The following is a 23,277-nucleotide window of genomic DNA, read 5'->3' as shown; positions in this document are numbered from 1 at the left end:
TGAGAAAAGAAATGCCAGTGTACAAGCTGTGTTTATTGCAAGAAAGAAGGGAGGCATACACAGTAGTGTGCTGCCATGTTTATATAAAAATGAAAGGGGTTTGTATCAGCGTTCATGTTTATATGGCTGGATTTCCCTCCTGAAATTGAGATTAATTGTGTGTTGAAATAGTGGCTGTTTCTCCTGGCAGAGATGAATCACTCAGTGTGAGTCTGCAGCCTAACAGTTCAGGTTAGTGTTTGTGGTGTCGAGACTTGTCCCAAGTGGAGTTCAGCAATGCTGCAGCACTCCCAGAATAAACAGTCGTTTTGTCAGTGCTGTGAAATGAGCTATCGCTATTGTGTTGGACTGCACGACGTAGTCAAACAATCATATTGCAACTATTTTGACAGATATGGCGATGTGGTACAGATTTGTAGGAATGATAATTTTTGCATCAGTTTTGGTTTTCACCATTAAAACCACAAAACGGGCTCCTGACTAACTTGTGCTGGTTCGCCTGACTTTTTCATTTAGGTGAATATGTTTGAATTCTTAACACAATTTGTAAATTATTGTATACAAGAATAAAGTTGCAAATACATGTTTTTCTTCATCTAAATAACAGCATACGCTACAAGAAATTGCAATAACCTCAAACATTTCAAAGATGAATAACATTTGTTAAAGTCTGTACAAAAAAAAAGTTTTCTTGCATCAGGAGAACAACATTTGTAGGCTGGGGCATATTTACAATACTTCATTACAATCATGTTTTGTTGCACATTTTACCTCTGTCAATAAATTCCAGCTTCTTGCAATCTTAATATTTCACTTACTGTAGCCCTACTGCAATTTAGATTATTTTGCAATTCATTGTGCAACCGTAGCATTCTGTTTAGCAGCCTGCAGGGAAAGTCTGATTAGTCTGACAGTTGATTGGTTGGCAATATCAGCTTATTTTCCAAGAAGGCATGGGACGATATGAGAATGTCATGTCAAGATTATCCTGTTCACGATATTATCCTGATAATCAACAACATATTCTTAAAACTTCAAAATTAAAACTAGAATTGAGGCAGTGCGAAACATTACTGGAATTACTTTCTAAAAAATAATGTTTTTATTGCATCACAGTATGACAAGCATCTTTTTTTTAGTTTAAACCAAACAATCAAAGAATCTCAAATAAGTTATCATACATTTTAAGGTCTTTCTGCAAAAATAAAGGATACATTAATGAACATTAACCTCAACTCCCTAGTTTGGTATCCATAGTATTAACCACATCCAATAAAGCTTCTTTTTGTGGGGGTCATTCTACAATGAACAAGCCATGCCTTCAGCCATGGTGTCAGGCTTGGCTAGACAGCTTTTTCAAGCCAACAATGTGAGGATATTCATGATTATCGTGGTGAAAATTCACCATGATCAACTTATTGTAAGTGTGTTGTGTTAAGTGTTTCCAACCTCCAATCACTGAATTTGAAAGTGTTTTAGAAGCAAGAACAGACAATAAACAGTTGTATTTTTACCTTAAAATGATACTACTGCTGAATGAGGTATGCATCAACATGCCCATGTTTGTAAGACTACAAGCATTTCAACACACAACAAACCTCAAAACAGAAACGGAAGCAAATTACATGAGGGAAGCAACATGGTGGTTATTACATTCCTTATGTCTCAAAATGAAAAATGTGACATGGAGACAAATGAGCTATTCTACCGCTCAGAATGAAGTATGATGGATTGCTTTGTCTTTTTTATGAATCAAGTCTTATTCCCATGGCAGCAGTCATACTGGTTTTTCTCTAATCACTTCAGGAATCAACTTGTCATCCTGGCTCTGTGGGCGGGCGGGGGATTCTAATTGGCCAAGGAAAAAGGAAAGCTGAAACGTGGCTTCCTCCTCTGTTCCTTGTGTGCACAGTGACACAGTTTTTAGCTTTGTGGGAAATGAATAAAGTTGATGTGGAGTGGGCGGCAGTGGATGTCTGTTGAAGATACCGTGGCAGTGCTGATGTAGCCATCAGCAGTTTTTGTGGTCGGAGGTACGTGCTCAACAGCATCTCCGTCCTTTTAACCAAAGCAAGATCAAACCATCAGATATTTCCACCGTTAACCACGTAGAACTCCACTTTCTGGATGCAAGAGTAGCTCTGGTAAATGGGTCGTATCTGCCCTGTTGACCTTTTAGACTGTTTCTCTTTCCATGAACGCTTGTGACTGCAGGATTTTTTCACCTCAGCCAACCTCAAAGACTCTTTCAGCTTTTGTTGCAAGCTCTTCTCATTATTGGCTCTCATGCAGAACCACAGCACACCTCTTGGTGTCACCCTGAAGTGGTACACATGTCTTACAACTGTACTTTACAGCTGTTCGACCCATGGAAATACTACATTAAATTGTGAATTCCCTATTTAACAGGTCAGATTCAGTGCGGGGGTACTGTTGGTGGAAGTAGCACTATATTTTCTTCAAAACCAAGTGGAAAAGGATAATATCCCTTTGCAAGTTTTAAACGTCCCCAGTGCACTCCATCAGACTGGATAGAGAGTTAACCCGGTCTCAGTGGAGCCGGGGCTGTGAGGCTGAACTAAGCCTCGGAGAGTTAGGCAGTAGCATATGTAGACACTTATGCATCCCTGTATAGTTTCATGTGAAGAGGCACTGAGGCAGGCAGTGGCACAGAGGACAGCCCTGAGGCAGTCCCACAGGTCCTTCACACACTCTTGGCATGCTGCATGCTGGGGAACCAAAGCAGATGGTGACCGCTTTTTTAGTTTTAACCCCTCAGTGATTAATTAACACTTCACAAATCACACAACAAACTGTAATTACAATTGTAATGGTTATTTTTGTTAGCTTAGCTCTTAAGGCACAGTTGCACAAATTAATCAATTAGTTGGCAACCATTAAATTCATTGGCAACTATTTCGATTAATCTGTTTGAGTAATTTTTTTCAAATAATTTTAAGTCAAGATTCTCTGATTTCATCTTTTTAAATGTGAATGTCTTCTGGTTTTCTTTACTCTTCCATGACTGTAAACCGGATATCTTTTTGTTGTGGACAAAACAAGACCTTTAAGGAGGTCATCTTGGGCTTTGGAAAACAATCATCAACATTTTTTGACATTTTAAAGGCCAAACAACTAATCGATTAATTGAGAAAATAATCAACTATGAAAATAATAATTAGTCGCAGCCCATGTGATTGTACAGTGGCTGTAAAGGATCTTTACCTCACAGCTTTGTTTTTGTTCCTTTATTTTATGATTCTCAGAGAACAGATGGATCAGGCTTACAGTGAATGTGGATCTCTTTTACTAGCGTTGTTTTGTTACTTTAGATTAATTCTTACAACAGCAACAGATGTGATTTACCTCAGCAAAATGGTGGTTAGCTATTTTTAGTTTCATCTCACTGTACTGACTTCTGGTCTTTCTCAAGGGACTACTGTTGCTGTGTGCCCGCAATATTCTTCTGCCAATAAGGATCCTTTTCTTCCTTTTGCTTTTAATTTTCTACTGTGTGGTGTGACAGTGGGTTAGCCATTGACTTTAATAAAGACTCTACAGCAGATGTGCTTCTGTTTATTTCCAGTGGACAAGATTAGAGAAGCTAAGACCAGATGCTGCTTTCAGACTTTGTCGTTTTATGGCAGTGATCATCGGCTGCCCAACTCATTAATTACATGTGGGGAAGACTGAAAAGCAATTCTATTATTGAGTTCTGGCAAAACACTGTAGACAATTTCTGTGTATATTTGGCAAGTAATTTCCCTCAGGCAATTCCAGCTGTCCATATAAACTCGGCAAAATCTAATTTAGAATTCATTTTCTTTGATAACCCTTCATTTTATGTTGTAATGTTTTGCATCATGTGGCGCTATCTTTTGTTTGGCTCACTTGCATCCTCTTGTTTGGTCAAAGAATATTTCTGCGACTTTCATTCATTTCATTTCATTCGTAGTAAAATATAACAGGACTGAACAATTAATCGAAATACAATCCAAATTGCAATATTGCTAAGTGCAATATTCAAATCGCAGCATGCTGCAGTCTTTTTGTTAAACCCAAAATGTGTGATTAAACAACATGAGGAAGAAGTGCTGTAGTGCTGCAGAGATGCCCTCTTCTAAAAATCTTGTTCTCCAGATGTGAGAAAACATGTTTGTTTGATGGGATCATAAATCATATTGCAATCACAATACCTGTGAAATAATCACAATGAGATTTTTTTTTTCTTACCATATCGTGTAGCCCTAAAACATATATTTAATTTTTAATTGACAGGTAAACTTAAGGAGACCCTACAGGACATTTGGAAGAGCGGAGTATTGGCAGCAGAAGCTTCATCTTCTTCCACTGGGGTTAAGAGCAAAGTGTGTATTCAACATCTGATAATATCTGTATTTCAGTAAGTAAAGGTTTTGTTTTTGTTTCACTTACCTGTTTTGTAATTCTTTAGTAATTGGTATGTTTGTAGTAAAAGGCCTGCAGTCACCCAAAATGAGGAAATTGCCAGGCTGTGCTGGTCAGATGTTTAAAGAGTCATTCTGTGGAGACTGGTTGTTTGAGGTCTGTATGTATTCATGCTCACAGTGGAGCATTGTGATTGATTTGGCTGCTTGTGTGAGCGCTTTGAGTTTCTTTAATAATATGGTTTCATATTTCTCCCTTGCCATTTTGGACAAAGTCCCCTTTCAGTTTTCCTCAGCAGCACGCCTAACATTTTCATCACTTGCTTAGTATGTCTGGTTTACTGACCTCCTACCAAACTTTTACTGGAAGGACTACACTCTCAAAATATGATGAAAGAAATGGAAGTACCTCAGCTGCTAAATGTTAAGAATTGAGGCAGCAGCTTTATCTCTCTATAGGCTCAGGCTATAACCTCACAGCCATCCCTATTCAGGTTGCTTAATCCATTTCCTGTTAGCGTTCTGTCTTTTTCATTTACTCACTGATTCCATTTAGACACCAGTAGCAGTTCACCACTGAACATTTGGTTCTCACTGTACTGACAACTGTGCCAGAGTACTGCATAATGGATCACTTAATGTTCTGGGTTCATCTAGAGGTCGCTTCTCTAAAGTAGTTTCTCTGTGAATTTAATAGTACATATCTTGTCATACTTTGAGAAAGTAGAAAATGTAAGTAATATAGAGCTGCAACAGTTATTATTTTTCATTTTCTATTAAAGGGGCATGTGGGACCTCTGTGTTGTGCTGGAAGCCCGTCATTAGTTTTATTTTAGTGGACTAATGTTATCTAATTTTAGCTACTGTTGCTCTATTTTTAACAGAGATGAGGCACTCCAAAACGTGCATGAAGTCACATCCTTTGGACTGGAAAATTCAACAAAAGTCCTTGAAAAAGAAATCCAGAGTCCAGCAGCATTAAATGACTGAATTAAGTTGTCCACAGGCTTGTATAGGCAGCCGAGAGAGACGGAGAAGGTCTAATTTTTCACATCACATTATAATCTGCTCACATATGGCCAATAAAAAAGTGATTGATGCATGTAAATTGCCATGAATTGTTAAATAGAGCCAATTTGACTAGGTTAATTGTTTGGTTTGGAAAAAATGTTTTCCAAAGCCCAAGTTAAGGCTTTCAAATTGTTTCTTTTGGCCAACAGTACAAAACCCAAATATAACCAATTTTCTACCATGAAAGACTTGAGAAAACAGGGAATATTCCAGCTCAATCACCAGGATTAAATGTTGGCAGTTCAAGTTTCTGCAACCCACTGATGCGTTCACATTTGTACATGTCCTGTCGGGGATGGTGATGGAGTTACAGATGAGAACTTTGCCAAGCCAGTGACCGCAGTTCAAGACTGATTTTCATCATTACGAAGTGTGAAACCACTGGATATTTTAAAGGAGACCTCAGGAAAATTTCCAGCCACGATTGTGGCGAAAAAAACTGGGTGTTTTTAATCTCTAGCCATGTTCGTAGGGACCAAAACAGATATTTTAAGGCAACACATGAGCTTTCCCTAACCCTAACCAAGTGTTTTTTGTGCCTCAACCTAACTAGGGCATAAGCATAGCAAGGTAACATTGAAAATTAAACCTAAAATTTATTAAGTTTAACATATCCGTGGTTTGCAGAAATGTACATTGCCAACATTTATTCTGGGGATTTTTGACAGAATCATTCACCAATTATTTTCTATCTATCAGTCAATTAATTGATTAATGGTTACCATTTTCAGATGTTACCAAGACAGGTGTATAAAGAGGCAGAAAAATATCTAAACCTGAAGTTGGTCTAAATTATCATATGATGCTGAAGAGGACATTCAGCAGCAGCTGTTTTCAGAAGAATGTATGACCCTGGTCCAACTTGGCATCCTTTGTTCCACAATGTCTTTTATCTGCCTTTTCTTGTTGTGTTGTTTTAGAGAAGGACAGAAATCTCAATCCTATGACGCTGTTTCAAAATAGTTTCAGCTGACTTCACTAGTTAATGACTTGATTGTTCCTCCTCTCTCATTTTGAAGAGAACTTTGTTCTAGTTTAATAAATTACAACTAGCTTGCATTCATGGTAAAACCTGAAATCATACCATGTCCAAATTCTGTGCATCATCCACAGTGAGTTGTTTTAACTAAACTGCATGTCAGGAGCTCAAATAAACATGATCACACCGGTTAGTATCAGGATTGTGTATACTGTAATATATGTAATTAACAGAATTCAAATCAAGGTAGCTCAACAACAGGCGCTCCTGTTTTTGTACCCTTTCACACTTGACAAGCTGCGAAGAGTGACGCATGCTGGGGCTTCCAGTACCAAGTGTCATGTATACCTCCATCACATACACTCCGAAGAAACACGACCACTTGTAGGCAAAGGACTAATGGTAATAAATTGCACCTCCCGAGGGATGAAGCATCTTCAATGCAAATGTATGCAAATGCATGCTAACACCCTAGTCGCCCTGTGCAAAATGATTGAAACCCAGGGTAAAATATAATTCAGCCTTAACGCGCCAGCCTTCCCCTTCCCTGCACAAAACACACATTAGACACTCACACACTCACTCGCAGGTACACACCTTTCCTTAGTACTTGAGCTCACACAAGGGTCAAAACATTATGCAGTTTTAATTTTCCCAGCGTAAAACACTGTTTGACTCCCATTTTATCTAATAACAACCAAACTGTGGTCACTTATTTCATTCTAACACATTAACTCTGGTTAGTTTTGATGCCCTTTTTTCATACCTTTTTAAAAACTGTATCCGTTCTTAAAATAAATTTAATCCATCAAATGCCACTTCTTCTGAGAAAAGCTCTTCAGTACACAGTGAAGCAGTACTTTACAGGGTTTGACAAAGCGTTTTATAGTGGAGGTGCCACACATCGTCTGAAATAAAGACTGCATTGATAACAAGATACGTCTGTCCAGTCATTGTTCTATGACATACTATACTATATATATTATTTATTATTATTTTTCTCTCCTATTTAATGTGCTTGCTACTTTAAGTATTTCATGTTTGTGGTATTCTACAATATCATAGTATATTGCCTTACAGTGGAACCATACAGTATCTTGATATCATATTATGTCGTTTTACGGCCATATTTATTTGGGGTAGACTGTAGATTATTTGCCTTGCGGGGCCAATATTTAGCATTTTTGTGATTATTAGTATCAGTATTTTTCGTGACCTATTGCTAATAAAATAGATTAATATAAAATGTCCTACTTTGGCTCTGATGCAGCATCCTTTCTAATTTTTTAGTCACCACTATTGTGGTCTCACTCAGTTTCTTGATCAAAATCGGTATTGTTATTGGCCTGGGGAAAAAAAAATATAGTGGTTGATCCCTAGTATTTATGATTCCTAACAAATTGTTATTAAAAGCTGATAAACTAATTAAATTAAGGTGTTTCATATGAAATTTTGTTTGATCTAATGCAGTGGAAAATAATTCATTGCAATGCACATTAATTTGATTATTTTACATGTCATTTTGCAAACATTTGCCATATAATTTAATGATTTAAAAATGTTTTTATAAATCCAATGATAGTCACAACTTTATTTCCCAGCTTTCATAGTGTTCTTAACATCAGTCAGTATTTTATTTGGATGGTTCTGACAGAATTTCTGACATTAATGAGCCAGAGAAATTAGCAACTTCTTGCTGTTGAAAAGTTTAATTTTCTTCTAAATAGGTTAATAAATGTCTCTTGTCAAAGGAGTAAACTGAAGCTAATAGGGCCACGAGTCAAATGCAACCTTTTTCGCTATTAGATATCCACCTCATCATGCTCAACATCAGCCTTTGGCTAAGGTTGATTCCCTCATTTGTTTCTGTGTAAACTCAGCTGAGCCCTCATGGCATTTGTGGTGCTCAGTAAAAACCTGATTAGCAAGCTGCGTGGGTGTACTCACATTTACCAAGTGGTCACTGTGGCATATGTGAGGATAGGTTAACAATATAGAGTGAGACAAAATTGGCAGTAATGGCTCAGTGGTAGAGAAAGCTTATCTGGATGCAAGTAGGAAAAATCAAAGTTTTACCTATGGAAATATTTAAAGCATAAACACAATATTTAGTGACATGTTGCAACATGTCACTAAATATAAACAGTTGACTATGTTGCAGCACTTTTAATTATTTAGTGACCGTTTAATCACTGGCCATGGCTGTACTGTTATGGTTTTTCCACTATGGACGTGAAAAGTGATCTAATCATTTTTGGCTCTTCGCAGATTGCTGCTACTGTAGGCTATTGAGCAAATTCCACAATTTTAGTAACAAGCTGTCTGAGCTATTTCTGGCAGTCTAATACGGATGTGTTTAGGGCAAAAGGGTGATTTCGCTACATCAAAGGCCTTACACACACACACACACACACACACACACACGCCCAGACAGAGTTTGGGGACACTTTGAAGAGTTGGAACCCTTTGAAAAAAAATCAGCTGCAATCTTTGGTTCAGACGAAACTAGTACCCACTAACGAACAAAGGCTTGATTTAGGCCTTTATTCTGTGTTTGGGCTGTGTTTTACTACTCCTGGCAAGATGCAGGCCATGTTCAACTTCCTGAGCAAAGCTATAACATTTCCAAGAAGAGCTTGAAGGAGATGACTGAAATTCCATTGTCTGTCACTTAATTATGTTGCATGATTCATTGCTGTCCAATAGGGGTAGGTAGTATGACTTTAAATGTATATCCTTAAGAAGTGGCGAAACTTACAGGTTCCAAGTTTGAACGCTCTAATGACTGAGCTTGAGTTTTGAAGCAAGTTGTTGTGGGGACATTTCCATCAAAAATCAAGTTAATCCACTGGGTCTTCACTTCCTGTGCTGGTTTTTGCAGACAACAATGGAGTAATTGCGGTTCTTTGTTGGATTGTTGTTCATGTTGGTCGACATGAGTAAGGAATGGTAATTAACGTCACCGGCTGTAACTCCAGTTCTATGAGTATGTGAGTCAATTTGGTCTCTAGTTGAAGATTGCTTTGTATTTTCTACAGACAAGAGAAAGGTTGAAGTTTTAGGGAGGTTATAACATTTCATGTTGAAAGTATTGATTTTCTGTCACAGAGAACCTTTATTATTTGCGCTCTGTCTGCAGTGTGGGAGAATGATGGACAAACTAATCACAGAGTCTGAATCGAAACAAGAATGGTATGTGCCTGCGTTGACATGGATGCAGCTGTGTATATTGCACTGTTTGTGGAATGTGCTCTGCTTACTAATAGGGGGAATTGATTCAAGCGTTTATGTCATTGTATCAGAGCTGAGTAACACAGAAACAATGACAGGCTGATGAAATGCTATAATCAGGTTCTTTGTATTAGACATGGGGGTGGCCATAAGCACAGAGACTAGGGTTGTCTCAGGAGGATAGGCCTCATGAGAGAGGACATTCTGACCTACTGACCTATAGCAGTAAATTACTTTGATTGTGAAATGTGGAGTAAATCAATCAACTAGTGGCTTTATCTATTTAGCTATCTTGTGTAATAATTAGGCCAGGGTATCTAACTTAAATACTTGAGCCCCAGCAAAATCGTGTCTCTAGTTTTGATCACATTATTGGTCAGTTTTGTAAGTGGCTCATCAGACAGAAAAAAGCCCTGTGTTAAAACAACGCAAGGGGCTGCTTTGAAGGGTTGGGGGTCGTTGTTTCAGGGTTACTGGTGAGACGATAAACTATAACCCAAGAAGGTTGTTTTGAGTCATAATTGCTGCTGCAGTGTGCGCTGTAGAACAAGATGATTTGTCATACTGACTATTCAGCAAATGAAATGTCAACTTCATAAATTCTTGTTGCTCTTGGAACACAAAGCTTTAAAATAAAATAAAAAGTCAGTGTGTGGTGGATCTGTTACACTAGTTTAATTTGTCCAAAAGAAAAGATCTCCCTCTCTCTCTTTCTGTGTTTGTATATATGTTGTCTCTGTAATGTTAAAATGTAAACTACCACTTTATTCCTGAAAGCCAATCCTTTGTTATGTACAAACAGTCACATATCATGGAGTGAGTGAGCCCATGTTGTTGCCTGATTTTCAAGTGTGTGACAACAAGATGGAAGTAGTTGTGCCTAAGGCCTTATACTGAAAAGCTGCACCTACACCCACTAATGTTGATGATGTTGGCTCTACTGTGGAACCTTCTTGTAGGCTCATTTGAACTTTATAGGCAATAAACGTGCGTTTATTGCTGTATGGACCTATGTACGTGTGTGTGCATTCATTACCTCCTCTGTGTCTGGAATGATGAGCAGAGGATTATAGTATAACAAGCTATCTTACACTTGTTCAGGAAAGGAAGTGAGACAGTGGAGGATAACATAACATTTAATGACATGAACTACATGTTATTAGAAGCCAATATAAAATGTTTGGATGTTTGAGGATTTCTTTTTGAGCTTTCCTAAGCAATTAATTCCACACAGAGAGACCCTCAGTTACTCATATTGAGCCTTCAAATGAATCCTCTTCGTCATCCAGCAGGGCTGCCTAGCAACCAGGTAGCGCTTCAGCAAGCAAGGCAAGCTGAGGAAGGAGGGACAAAGTCGAAGTCTTTAAATAGTCATATTGTGAAACCTCAGGAATCAGTCCTCTATGCAATTAACATTGTTTCATCTATTGTGAAACACCTTTATTGATTTGTGCTAATGGAAATATATCAACATTTATAACAATGCCAAAATCAGTTTTCACAGTATTTCTTAAGTATGGCATGACCTTAAAATTCATAGAAAGAATGTATTTCCATTCTACCGCTGATCACAGTCCGGAGGCTCCAGGAGGTAGACAGCCAGGAAGCTGTTTCATTTGCTTTAACACTCACTTTTGTCAGCGAGAGAAAGTAAATGCCCCTAGCGACGTGGGGTTCCCTAGAAACACAGAAACATGTCTTTTTCACTTAAAGAAATTGCACATTATCACACACCCCTTTTTTTGTTTTTCTGCACCACGGTCAACTAGATCAGAGAAGAATGTGAAAAGGGAAGTCAGAAAGATGACAAAAATTGTGAGATTGATAAAGAACACCAATGGGATTTTTCCTACCTTCTTTCTGCTTTAAGACATGTATTTCAGTTATATGGTGTTGGAGTATCAATAGACATCATGCCCTTAGGCCAAGATTTTAGAGTCAGAAACCCAGATCAAATGTACACTTCTCCCTTTAATCTCTAAACCTATACCTCTGCAGCCCCAGGACTTATGTACAATGCTTTCTTCATACGGTGTTTCAATTGATCATTCCTCAAATTGGTAGCAAAATAATCTTTCGGTCTACAGGTAACAGTGGGCTGAATGTACGAAAATGTGCATACCAAATGGAATGTGTAATAACCTTTGGATCCTGTTTCTGACATTACAATCCCCAGGGAGAGACGCAACACAAACTTACTCACACAAAATAAAATACCACCGCTGTGAAATATCACCATTACTGATCATTACCCATTGCAATCTACTTATTAAACACATACTCATATTTCTCACAGCTCTTACCAAGATGAACTTGTAGATACAAAACAACCCCATAATCATAATAATTTCTCTGTTATTCTCTCACGAAATCACTGCAGCTGTTACTGCCTGCATTTCAAGGCTATGTAAGTAATAATTCTCACTGTTACCCACAAGCAAAAATGTACAGCATTCTAGCACCATGATCTGAAATGTAACTCGCCTCATCCACAAAGTGCACTAACACAACCCCTTTTACTGTGACAGTGTTTTGTGTAGTGAAGGGTCAGTGGTCCCCTTGAAATGCCTGAAATCTCTTCTAATAAGCCAGCGGTCTTGAGGGGAAAATAATCGGGTGTGCAGAGATTTATCCACTAATAACCATTTGTTGTGCGTCATTAAAGCCTGCCTCATTCGATCATTTAATTAGTCTCGGCTCACAGTTACCCTGGACAACAAGCATTTGACATCTGGTATTTCCAGCTACCTGTGACTCCACTGCACCACCAGGGCCTTCATTTCTCCTGACTTAACTCTGTAGATACATGCTGTCCACCCCATTTTATATAAAAAGAGGTAGACTACACAACAGAAACACTTCTCTGTATAATGCATTAGCACCACAAACTTCGTCCCCCAAATAACACCTGCCTGACTTTAGTCTTAAATGTGAATGGGTACAATTGGTACTCACCCCCACGTCAAATGACTCTGTAGTAGTTATTGTTGTTTATCGGCTCAACACCCTGGTGAACATGCAGATTTTTGCCCCTTGTCAGGCACCATGTTATGACACGCATTGATGTTAAGGAGTCTTGTAAATACTTTTCCATCTGGCAGCTCATGACCGTCGTTCAGACGGCGCTGAGTTTAAAAGAGAAACTGAAGTATAAAATATTTAAAAGAAAACAACGATCTGAACTTCTGTGGCTTCCAGAGCTGACAGAAACATAAAGGAAAACAGTCCTCAGGCAAAGGGAAAGGAGTCATTTGCCTGTTTTTAACAGGTTTACCTGTTACCTAAAGAAACAGCATAAATATGCTAATTTGGGGTTAAAAGTGGTATGTAACGGCTTCAACATAAATTGAACATTATTGCCTTGATAAAGGTAGGATTTTTTGCAGGACTGCTGTATTGGACTAAATTACTTCTAGCTAGGTGTACCTAATACACTAAAAACTGAGTGTATGTGTAATGAAACAGAACATTGATTTCTGCTTCCTCATAGTGACAGTGCTATAATATGCTACTTCAGAGATGAGGAAATCAACAACAACTCTGTCACTGTAACAGTAAAATAATAATTATATATAAGTAGTAATAATTGCTGTTTGGCTGTTTTTCACAGCAGTGTCTTCGAGTACAGTACAGACAGGCTCTGAAGCTTTGCGTCAGCTTTGTTTTTTGTGTATAGATTGAAGGCAGGCAGGGATCTCATTCTCGTCGTCTGTTCTGTGTGCTGGATCCCTGCGGAGCTCCGATGATTTTGCTCCTCGGAGGAGGATCATTCACCTCCCAGCTGTGTGTGTGCACCAAGTGTCAGCTCTGCTTTACGTCACCACGTCTTTGTTGCTTCTGCGTTGGATTCACAGCTAGCCTGCCATGTCAAGATGGCTCCAGAGATAGAAACACCAACCAATCACTACTAGAGGGCCCCCCTCAGTTCATGTAACCAATGGTAAAAATAACCCACCTGTCTTTATTACGCACCATTAAATTATACATTTTGTTGGTGCATTCGAGTTCAAAGCTGTGTCAAGCGTGTGCTGTCATTTGAAAGTGGGCCATATCCGATGTCATTTTTTACATTCGAAGTTTCAGTTGAGGTTTTCGATTGAAGGTTTCAATGTATGTTGTCATAATTTAGAAATGTCATTACCCTAAAAAAGGAATTTTTAACTGATTATAAAACAGTCTCAGTTACATACTGATGCCCCTATATGACCTATACAAGCAAAAGAGACCATCAGTCTCACAGCCTGAGGAAAGAAGCTGCGATGTTAGTCACTTTGTTTCACCCTTCTCATCATTTGTCCGACGTGGCCACTGAAATCAACAAAAGAATGTTCCTTGTAATAGCTTTAAATCAACTTTAATTAATATAACTCGCATTACTCGTTAATCAGGAGAGCAAACCATTTTTAGACTGCAGTAAAATGCTGTTTTTGAAAGGCTAAAAATAGGAATTAAAGAAGAATGTTTGGTCCAATTAAAACATATTGTGAATTTTGAAAATGATTACATCCATGTATATTTGATACATTTTGACTTTCAGACATGACAGTGTTCTGGAGTTATTAATGTTTGGATCACACAATTTGGAAACATCCCTATGCAACCACCCCAGGAACCTAATTCTACAAATAGTATAATACTAGTAGTATTAAATGTAGCCACATTTTAACTGCAAATGTGCTGAAAATCCGGATTAAACCAATTTTATCAATATACTGAACCAGTGTGACGTGTGCTATCAACGGCAGTCACATCTGGGTAGACAACTGGCAGTTGCAGAGATATGTGAAATTGGCAAATTTATCCCACTTAAAATCTTCAATTTATTCAGCAAAGATCTAGAGAGTTTTAACGCAAATATCTGATGCTTTTTTTCCCCTGGAAATTCAATTTTAGTAAATGGAGGTTGTATAATATTCTAAGGCTAAACATTCACACAACACTTTTCTTTGAATTGGAAAGTACAGAGTGAGCCTGTTTACTGTACCGGAATATCTGGTGGTGATGATTGTTATATGTTTGCTGCCATGGAGTAAATAAATTCATAATGAGTGATTAAAAACAAGTTTTTAACATTTTTATTTGTCATCTTAAACTCAGCCCACTAGTGTATTTACCAATCCAACCAGATTTACTATTTTTACCTCAGGCTGTGAACTCAGTCGCTACTGCTGAGCTTATAGGACAGTACTTGACATTGTTTTTCAGAAACGCACAAATGCTCTTGATATCTCACTTTATGAGGTGAGTAGTCAAGTAGCATTCAATTATGATTCTAATAATACCGAAACTGTGCTTTTCAACACGTTTGCTTTGTTAAAAGTGCTAACAGATACAGTTATAACATCACATTTCAGTGAAAGTGACTCCTGGGACTGTCGGCTTTGTATGTAATTGTGACTCCATGAAGATCCACTCTAGGAACATTCTTACATAATAACGTTGGAGTAAGTCAGCCATCAAGAGGGTAATTTCCCTAGCTGCAGTGTGATGTAATAACTGAATATTAGGCAGGGAAACTCCAATTCCCAACAATCATTAGGACTAGTTAATTCCTTGGTGACTGTCCCCAGATGATTTAACAGTGTTAATCAGTCTGACTCAGCACAATAATCCATTGATGGAGACTGAGGAGCAGTTCTCTTCTCAGATTGACTGCGTGTACAGTTTCCAGGGCATGCATTGGTGGTCTGTTCTGTGTCAAGATAGGAATTCACTGCCTTCTTCATTGTCCTTTGTTTATTACCAGCAGTCATGAGCATGGTTTTCTGTGTACATCTCCTTTTCTCTGCCCTTTTGCCTCAACTGAACCTCATTCGTAGTTTCCACTACATCAGATCCAGCATCTATCAGGCGGGGAAACCCTTACTTTAGGTAATCTGAAGAAATCTGAGTTTCAACACCCCTGGACAACTACAGGATCTCTCTCTCAATTTACATGGTATAATCCCTGTTACCAGCGCCTTGAACCTTGACTGAGCTGTACTGATGTCATAGTCAACTGAACATATAAAATGTGCATTGACGCAGGCCACAGGGAGAGAAAAGGCACCATTTAAGACTTGTTATGTTCATCGATCAGTTGTTTTGTTGCCCCTGCACAACATGAGGTGCTAGCATTTTTGTGTCTTTTTTTTTTTTTAGTTCATCTAACAGACAAAGGAGTTTGCCAAAATATTTTGACAACCTGTGCAAGCTAATATTTATTACAATATAATTGCAACAAATACTTATGTGATGTTTTTGTTCTGGTTGTATCAGAGAGGGTTTTGTCTTTAGGCTTTGTTTTCTGTTAATGTTGTTCACTCTTGTGGGCTGGTGACTTTGAAGGATCTAGGGCTGCAACTAGCGATTATTTCCATATTTTTGTTTTCTAATCTGTTGTGTATTTTTATGATTAATCAATAAGTTGTTTAGTCTACAAAAAGTCTGACAAAATTCATCAGTGTTTTCCAAAGCCCAAGATGATGTCCTCAAATGTCCTGTTTTGTCCAAAACCCAATGTTTCTATAGGAAATAAAACTAAAAATTATTTTTAAAAATATATAAATGACTGTTCATCCTGTATAAGGAAAAATGTTCTTTAGATATGTAGGATCCCAAAATTATTTATATTTCAAAATTTGAGCATGGTGGCAAATTGATAGTTTGTGCAGAGTCAGTCATTTAAGAGAACTTTGCATCCAGTACCATTCTGCATCCTAACAATACAATACAACTGGTGCTCTCTTTTGGCACATGGTCTGCCATTTGGATTCAGTTTTGGCGAACCAAAGACAAATGTTTTAGCACCCCAGGTTTAGAGTATCACCTACAAACCATGATGCACCAACTTGTATCAGGATATTATTAAAGCCCAGGTGTAAACACCTCGTATGAGCCTTGCTGTGTTTTAATCTACTCCTTTCAGCAGTGCTTGATTGGTGCTGTAATGACTTTGTTGATGCTGTAATGAGGTCTAGTCCTCCTTTGTGGTCTTAATTGACTGTTAATGCACACTAGCGAACAGTAAAAGCCTTCCACTAGTCTAGTGCTTCTTCACACCTTTTGTTGTTCCAGCAGTGAAATGTAGAAACTAAAGAGATGTAGAAACTAAAGGCTTTAGAGTTACATAAAAGAAACTCTGTTTTTTTCCACCAGGGTAAGCCACAGAAAGCTAACTTTTTGCTTGAGAAAACTCTTGATGTGTGGACACTGCTAAGTGCTTGTTTTCTATTGAATCAGCACTGAACATTGTGAGGGAGAAATTGACTTAATTGCAGCAGTCTGATAGAGCACAGCTAAAAGGAAAGTGGATCAGAGAGCAGTTGAGGCTTTTATCTGTTACATGACTAGTTAGAACTGTAATGCAGGGACATAACAAAACTCAGGGTTACAGTATTCTCTGATCAGTGTATCAGACAGGTTTGGTTTCTGAGCAAAAAGTTGAAAAAGAGACTGAAGTAAGGCTTTTAGACTAACAAGTTTAGATTCACAGTTGAGGACAGACACATCATCAGGGTGAACAATGCCTTTTCTAATGCTCTTCCTATTATATAGAAACAGTGTTTACACCTTCACTTCTGCTCAGGATTGCTCATGCTGCTGCATGCCACAGGCATCTATCCAAACCCAGATCTTGTAAACCCTTCCTGGTGGTTGTGGGAGTGAATCAGATTATCTCAGCTGAGTAGGTATCTGAGGTTGTTGTAGAAATGCTGAGCACTCACAGACTTCAAAGTGGAGTCCTACAGTAACCCAGCTCCACTCACCCTAGGGCACCAGACAGTCATGTTAGCATGTGTCAAGGAAAACTCATGTCTCTATCTTCAACAGTAATTGGATGTTGGTCACACACAAACAGGGATGTAATTATTTCACAACCCAACTATAAAATGAACATTTATAAGCTTCTTTTGATTAATTTTATTATTTTTATTACATTGGAGTCTCACTGCTAATGATCTTTTCATTTGATCATGAATTGTGAAGCACTTTGAAAGTCTCTCTCAATATGAGCTCTATAGAATAATCATTGATCGGCCTTCTGACGTTAATAATGATGATTTAGATTTTACCATGATGATGGTTTACAGGTCCACGTGTGGGTGTTATAAATGCCTCGCTGATGCACAGAATCAGCTGTACTTTTTGTTCTTTGCCGTTCTCATTGACGAGTCCAATGAGAGGTGAAGCAGGCTTAAGTATTGATATAGGTATAAGATATAAGTACTTCTCCACATCTCCAGATTCCTCTTCCCTGTTTACAGCTCCAACATCAGGATCAGAGGGACTGGCTCAGTGTGTTGCAACAGCAAGACAACACAAACAAGCAACACTTAACATTGTTAGGATATGTGGAATCCAATAATGGTCAATGATGCTTGATCTTATTCCGTCAGATCACCCAAGACTGGATCTTCCTGTCCTAATCTTAAAGTTACACTGAGCCGGACCTCCAGTATTCCTGAGGGCAATGAGAAATCCATACCATTAACACTAACCATGAGGGGTAAAACATTTACTAAAGGTCAGTAAATTATTGGGCACTGGAGACAGACATTTCATTGATGATGCACAGATGGCAATTGTTTTTAGAGTCTGTTGAGGAGAGATTATCTAATCCTGGCATTATGTGGTGCTGTGATATGTCCCAAACATGGTGGTGAGGGGATTTAGAGGCATTTGGGCAACTGTGTCTCGTGTTATTGAGGGAAAGGAGGAGACGAGCAGGCTGTAGAGTCTGCTTTCTTATTTTGAGTAACACATTTGTTCACAGTTGCTCCTCCACACCCACACACTGCTTTGTTCGTATGATACAATTATTTTTTACAGAACATCTTCGTAGTCACTAACAGAAATCTCTCAAGGAGTTCGCGCCTTTCCCACAATATCTTCCTCCTATGTTTAGCAGCTTTTCATTTGCACAGCACATGTTCTGTCACAAAATCCTGGTGAAGGAACAGAAAGAGTATTTGTGACTCACATTATTGGTAGTACTAAACTCTCAGGTTTTCGTTAAGGGCTGCACAATTAATCACAATATAATCCAAATCACAATATGGCAAAGTGCAATATCCAAATTGCAAGAGGCTTCAATTTTTTGACAAAGGTAAAATGTGTGACCAAACTTGATTATAATGAAGTACTGTAGTGTTGCAGAGATGCTCTGGCCTACAAATCTTGTTCTTCAGATATAAGTAACATCTAAAGACCCCAACAAATATCACATCATGTTTTTAATAATTTTATAGTGAACAAGAAAATCACAATGAAAAAATTATCGTCCCCACTAATCACGAATCACATCACAATTTCAATATCTATGAAAATCATCCCAGTGTGATTTTTGGCCACACTGTGCAGCCCCACTTTGGTTCTTTTTTTCCCTCCAGGTGGACTAACCTGTCCTCCCCCCAAGACACATTGATTCATTTAAATGTTCTTCTGTGATAAGACTCTTTTCCCTAATGGTCTATCCTGCAGGGAGGTAAATGCATTGATGTTCTGCAGACATACTCAATCACACTCACAGATAGTAAAATCCTGTCTCTTCAGTCTGCATCAATAGCAGGCTTCCCAGCACACAAATACATCTGCCATCTTTGAGGCAATTTTATTTGTGTCATCTTTTCAGGAATCTGTGGATGTACCTTTTTTCTTTTTTGTGTTTTACATAGAATCGAGGTTGGTGATGATGCTTGAGAGTCTGAAGTAAGACATTAACCACACTCGTATTGCTGGAAATTGTTGAGTGGGTGTGCTCTATTTTAATGAGGCTGTTTTTTAATTAACCATATCTTTAAATTCTTTCAAGTAATGCACGCTTGAAATGGGAAACAGGATTTCCCGAATAGAAATGGCATTACCTTATTATACAGTTACTCCAGGAACATCTATGTCTCCTAGAAAATGATCCCTCTTATAACACAGCACTGATTAGTTCTTGTCCTGCTGAGATGACAAGTGCTCTGGAAGTATTTTTGGAGGCTGTTTTATTAGCATGTCTTAGATAATATTTCACCTGCTATTCTTCTGCTCTCAGCAGGAATGACAGTTTGTTTTACACTCTACTAAACTTATTAATGCTCCTCAGTTCAATGGTAACATTAGCACGATTGAACATGATTATGTTAAGCATAATGTATATTCCAAGGCAAATGTGTTTAATGCATTAAAGGCTGATTAGAAACGAAATCTCTTACTTCAGGGCAGCATAATAAGTACCCTTCACCTTGATGAACATACATCATGATACATCTTCTGTGAATGCTGAAGTTTTTCTCCTGGATGCCAAAAAAAAAATGGACTGCTGTCTCTGTTGATCTGCTCCTATATTCAGCTCCTGTTCATTCATCCTGTCGAGCTCACTCAATAATTCAGTGTTTTGCGCAACTTGTACCGTTCTCTTATCCAGGTAAAATGTGATCTGGTTCACACCTCAAGCAAACTGCTAATCTGAAATTGTGAGATTAATGGTTGCAGTCATTTTCTGGGGATACCGAGTGTTAGTTAAATTAGTTATATTAATATTAGTGTTATAAAAAAAAGCATCTTTTTTCAACTTTATATCAAGTTAAGTGTCTGTCTAGACATAATATTTTGGGAAATCATAATATTTAGTTTTTTTTGGTAATAGTTTTAAAGTGTTTGTTCAACGAAAGAAAATAGGTTATTGTTACTGATAATATTTTAAATAAAATTAATAATTGTGTGGTAGCGTTAACGTGATACCATTAAAAATGTGAAAATTTCATATAGTTGCAACCCTATTGAAGACTAAAAGTAAGTTCCTTTTAAGTAATTTACGCCGACTCAAAGCCTCTCATTAGGAGCGCATATCTTCACTCCAGTTGACTGAACGCAGATCAAAGTGTCTTAATTTATCCTAACATGTAACAACAGTGGAGTCATGAGTGGCTCTCAGCAGAAACCTCATCATCAAAGGTGGCCTCAATCATGAAAGGTGTTTTCGATAATGAAGAAGAAATTCCTCCATTGGCAGTTGCTAGGCAACGCCATCAGCATTACTCTGGGAAGTAGAGTAGCACTGGTCGGGAGATTCAAAGGATGAGACGTGCAAGGGTATTTAAGCACGCGGCTTACCAATGCATGCATTGAGATGTTTCTTATTTACTGCTTTATCGCACATTCTGATGGTGTTTTGATGGTGGAGCCACAATGTCATTGCTGTAGTTCTGCATCATTTACAGGGACATAATGCAATGCATGCTTTCTCAGTGCTCCTCAGATAGGGCCAGTGATGTGGCAATGAAAGCAGGGAGAATGATTTGGTTACTTTTCTATGAATGGGGACGTTTTGGGATACAATTGGTCACTTTACTGCATGAAACAAGACATGATTCGAGGGCGATTGTAGGGCAGAAAAATATATCATCTCAGCCTTAATATAACTTTGACTGTAAGCATATGGAATGATCACAATTACAAAGGATGCATCGTAACAGAGCAAATTGGGCCCAGCATGTCAACACTTGATTTTACTGCTTGAAAACTAGTTAAGTTTTCTTTTATAATGGCTAATAGACAGTGTATTTCATCTGATAATTAACATAATGTCGCCTGAAGCAAATGTCTTATCACAATCAATCTGATGGTTCACTTATTCAATGAGCATATAAAGCAAGCTTACAAGTCTGATTGATTTTTGTGTGAAACAATTAGCGATGAAGTGAAAAGACAGCTTTTGCAAATTGCTAAATTCGCTAAATACATTTCACATAAACAAAAAAAGCAATCCTGTGTTTTCAGCCCCTGCACTCAGGCCTGGTTGAAGCACATCATCATATTCCCTGTCCTCCTGGGGTGCCTCTTTCTGCTGATAGTTACAGAGAAGGGAAAGTCTAGAGCCTTGAGGCGCTGTGTGGGAGTCAAAGTGGAATGTTTGACAACAGAAGCCTGAACACATGCTGGGCAACCTTCACTGACCTTTGCAATCCTGTGTATGCATGCCAGTACAAGGGAATGTAGTCAAATCTTCCCATATGACAGAAATGTACTCGGTTTAGCACATTTAGTTCCCACCTGTCTGTCCCTTCGAACACATGGGAAGGAGAACAAACTTTGAGGAAGATGTATGGCTGCAGTATGTGTTTATTTACATTATTGTTTAAGCTTGTTTATATAAAAACATACAACAAGGAACTTTGAACTGGTTATGAAACAGTCTAGTTTAATACTGATGCAGCCTGATATGGCCTACATCAGCAAACAAGGTCATTAGCAAGAAGATTGGCTTTTTCTGTATAGTTAGTATAGTTATTTGAAATGCCTGTGAGTGTCACTGAGTCACATTCTGACTTATCCAGGTCATAAAACTATTTTTTATGTGTATTCCTGAAGATGAATTGAGGGGTCTCACAGCCTGAGGAAGGAAGCGACTCTGTGGTCTGGTGATATAGCATTAAAACAAAGTCTACTCTGTTTCACCATCAACATATTGTAGTTGTAATCTTACATGGACACGAATAGATACATTAACTTATCCCCATGCATCCTGCAAACAGCTGCTCAAAAAAAGAAAAACCGTATTGAAGTATGTTGCGTCTTTCTTGCGCTCGCCAAATTAAGATCTTCACCACAGGAGCTCATATCGCTTTTGTTCACAGGGGCCGCCAGAATCAACAAAAAAGGAAACTTCCTTGTAGCAGCTTTAACTTAATTGTTTTGCCAAGAGATTTATACAATTTCACATTGTTTCTCACCAGCAGCAGTCAGAAATCCCAAAGATATTAAATGTGCTGTAATATTAAAAAGAGAAGGAGCAAATCATCAACACCCGAACCATTAAGTGCCTTGTAATCATTTCTTACTTGGTAATTGACTAATGAATTAATCAGTCGTAAAAAAAAAAAAAAAAAGAAATATGTTAAATGAATTCATCAACTAATTGTTTCAGCACAAATTCTAGTAGAACATTTAATAAAGCTGTAATAGAATAATAGTTGAACCAACGCCTCTCTTAACTATCACTGAAATGTAATATATCCCACATGATGTGTTGACATGTACTTTCTCTTTTTTTCTTTTTTTGCAACCTGCCTTGCTGTGCATTTTGGCTTTTGTTTGAAAACCAACAGTATTTATTTATATGTTTGTGCCTCTAACTGTGAAGATGATGTTGTTTCCTGGTGCCGCTGATATTGTTTTTTTTTTTTCTCCCTTTCCTGAGGACAAAGCTGTCTTTTAGAGGTGCTGTCCTTATTCTGGAAAGAGAAGCTCAAAATTGCTCCTATTTAACTCCTCTAGTGAATTGCAGCCATCAATGTTTAGACAGGCAGTCCCTTTGTATGTGTGTGCACATGTGCGTGCCTTTTTGCATCCAGTTGAACCACTACCGCTTCATTACTGAGTCGATGATGATCTCTCTTGATTCGACTGTTGCTTGTGCTCACTATTCGTTCACACTGATCAATAGGGCCACCGTAGTGTATTCTGCTAACAGGGCTCAAACATACATAGGCAGAATAATACTATAAGTGGCATCTAAATGTTTGTGATTTACAATATTTCTAGTTTTAGTCATTAAATAAAACACTGTTTGCATATATAGATCAGATTTTTAATTGTTGTTTTAAGCTACTAAAAAAAAAT

General features: G+C 38.0%; 1 protein-coding gene across 8 annotated transcripts in view; it reads left to right on the top strand.

Moving 5' to 3' along the window:
* LOC311264181 (tumor protein p53-inducible protein 11-like) overlaps nt 1-23,277 on the top strand; it is a 37,206-nt gene that overhangs the window by 826 nt on the left and 13,103 nt on the right. Inside the window, exons 1-3 of one of the 8 annotated variants that reach the window (XM_084364827.1) lie at nt 172-231; nt 4,279-4,402; nt 18,066-18,193. The exons of 2 other annotated variants lie outside the window; for them this stretch is intronic. In XM_084364827.1, coding sequence (XP_084220953.1) covers nt 18,169-18,193 — 25 coding nt within the window. In that variant the 5' untranslated portion in view covers nt 172-231; nt 4,279-4,402; nt 18,066-18,168. Of the gene's footprint in view, nt 1-171; nt 232-4,278; nt 4,403-18,065; nt 18,194-23,277 lie in introns of those variants that run through there. 5 more of the 8 variants (XM_084364821.1, XM_084364820.1, XM_084364822.1 and 2 more) reach the window with 5 other exon arrangements.

The sequence above is a fragment of the Pagrus pagrus genome (genome assembly GCF_965226575.1).
Source record: "Pagrus pagrus genome assembly, chromosome: 10".
NCBI classification, from domain to species: domain Eukaryota; kingdom Metazoa; phylum Chordata; class Actinopteri; order Spariformes; family Sparidae; genus Pagrus; species Pagrus pagrus.
This window is presented reverse-complemented; position numbering and strand designations above follow the sequence as displayed.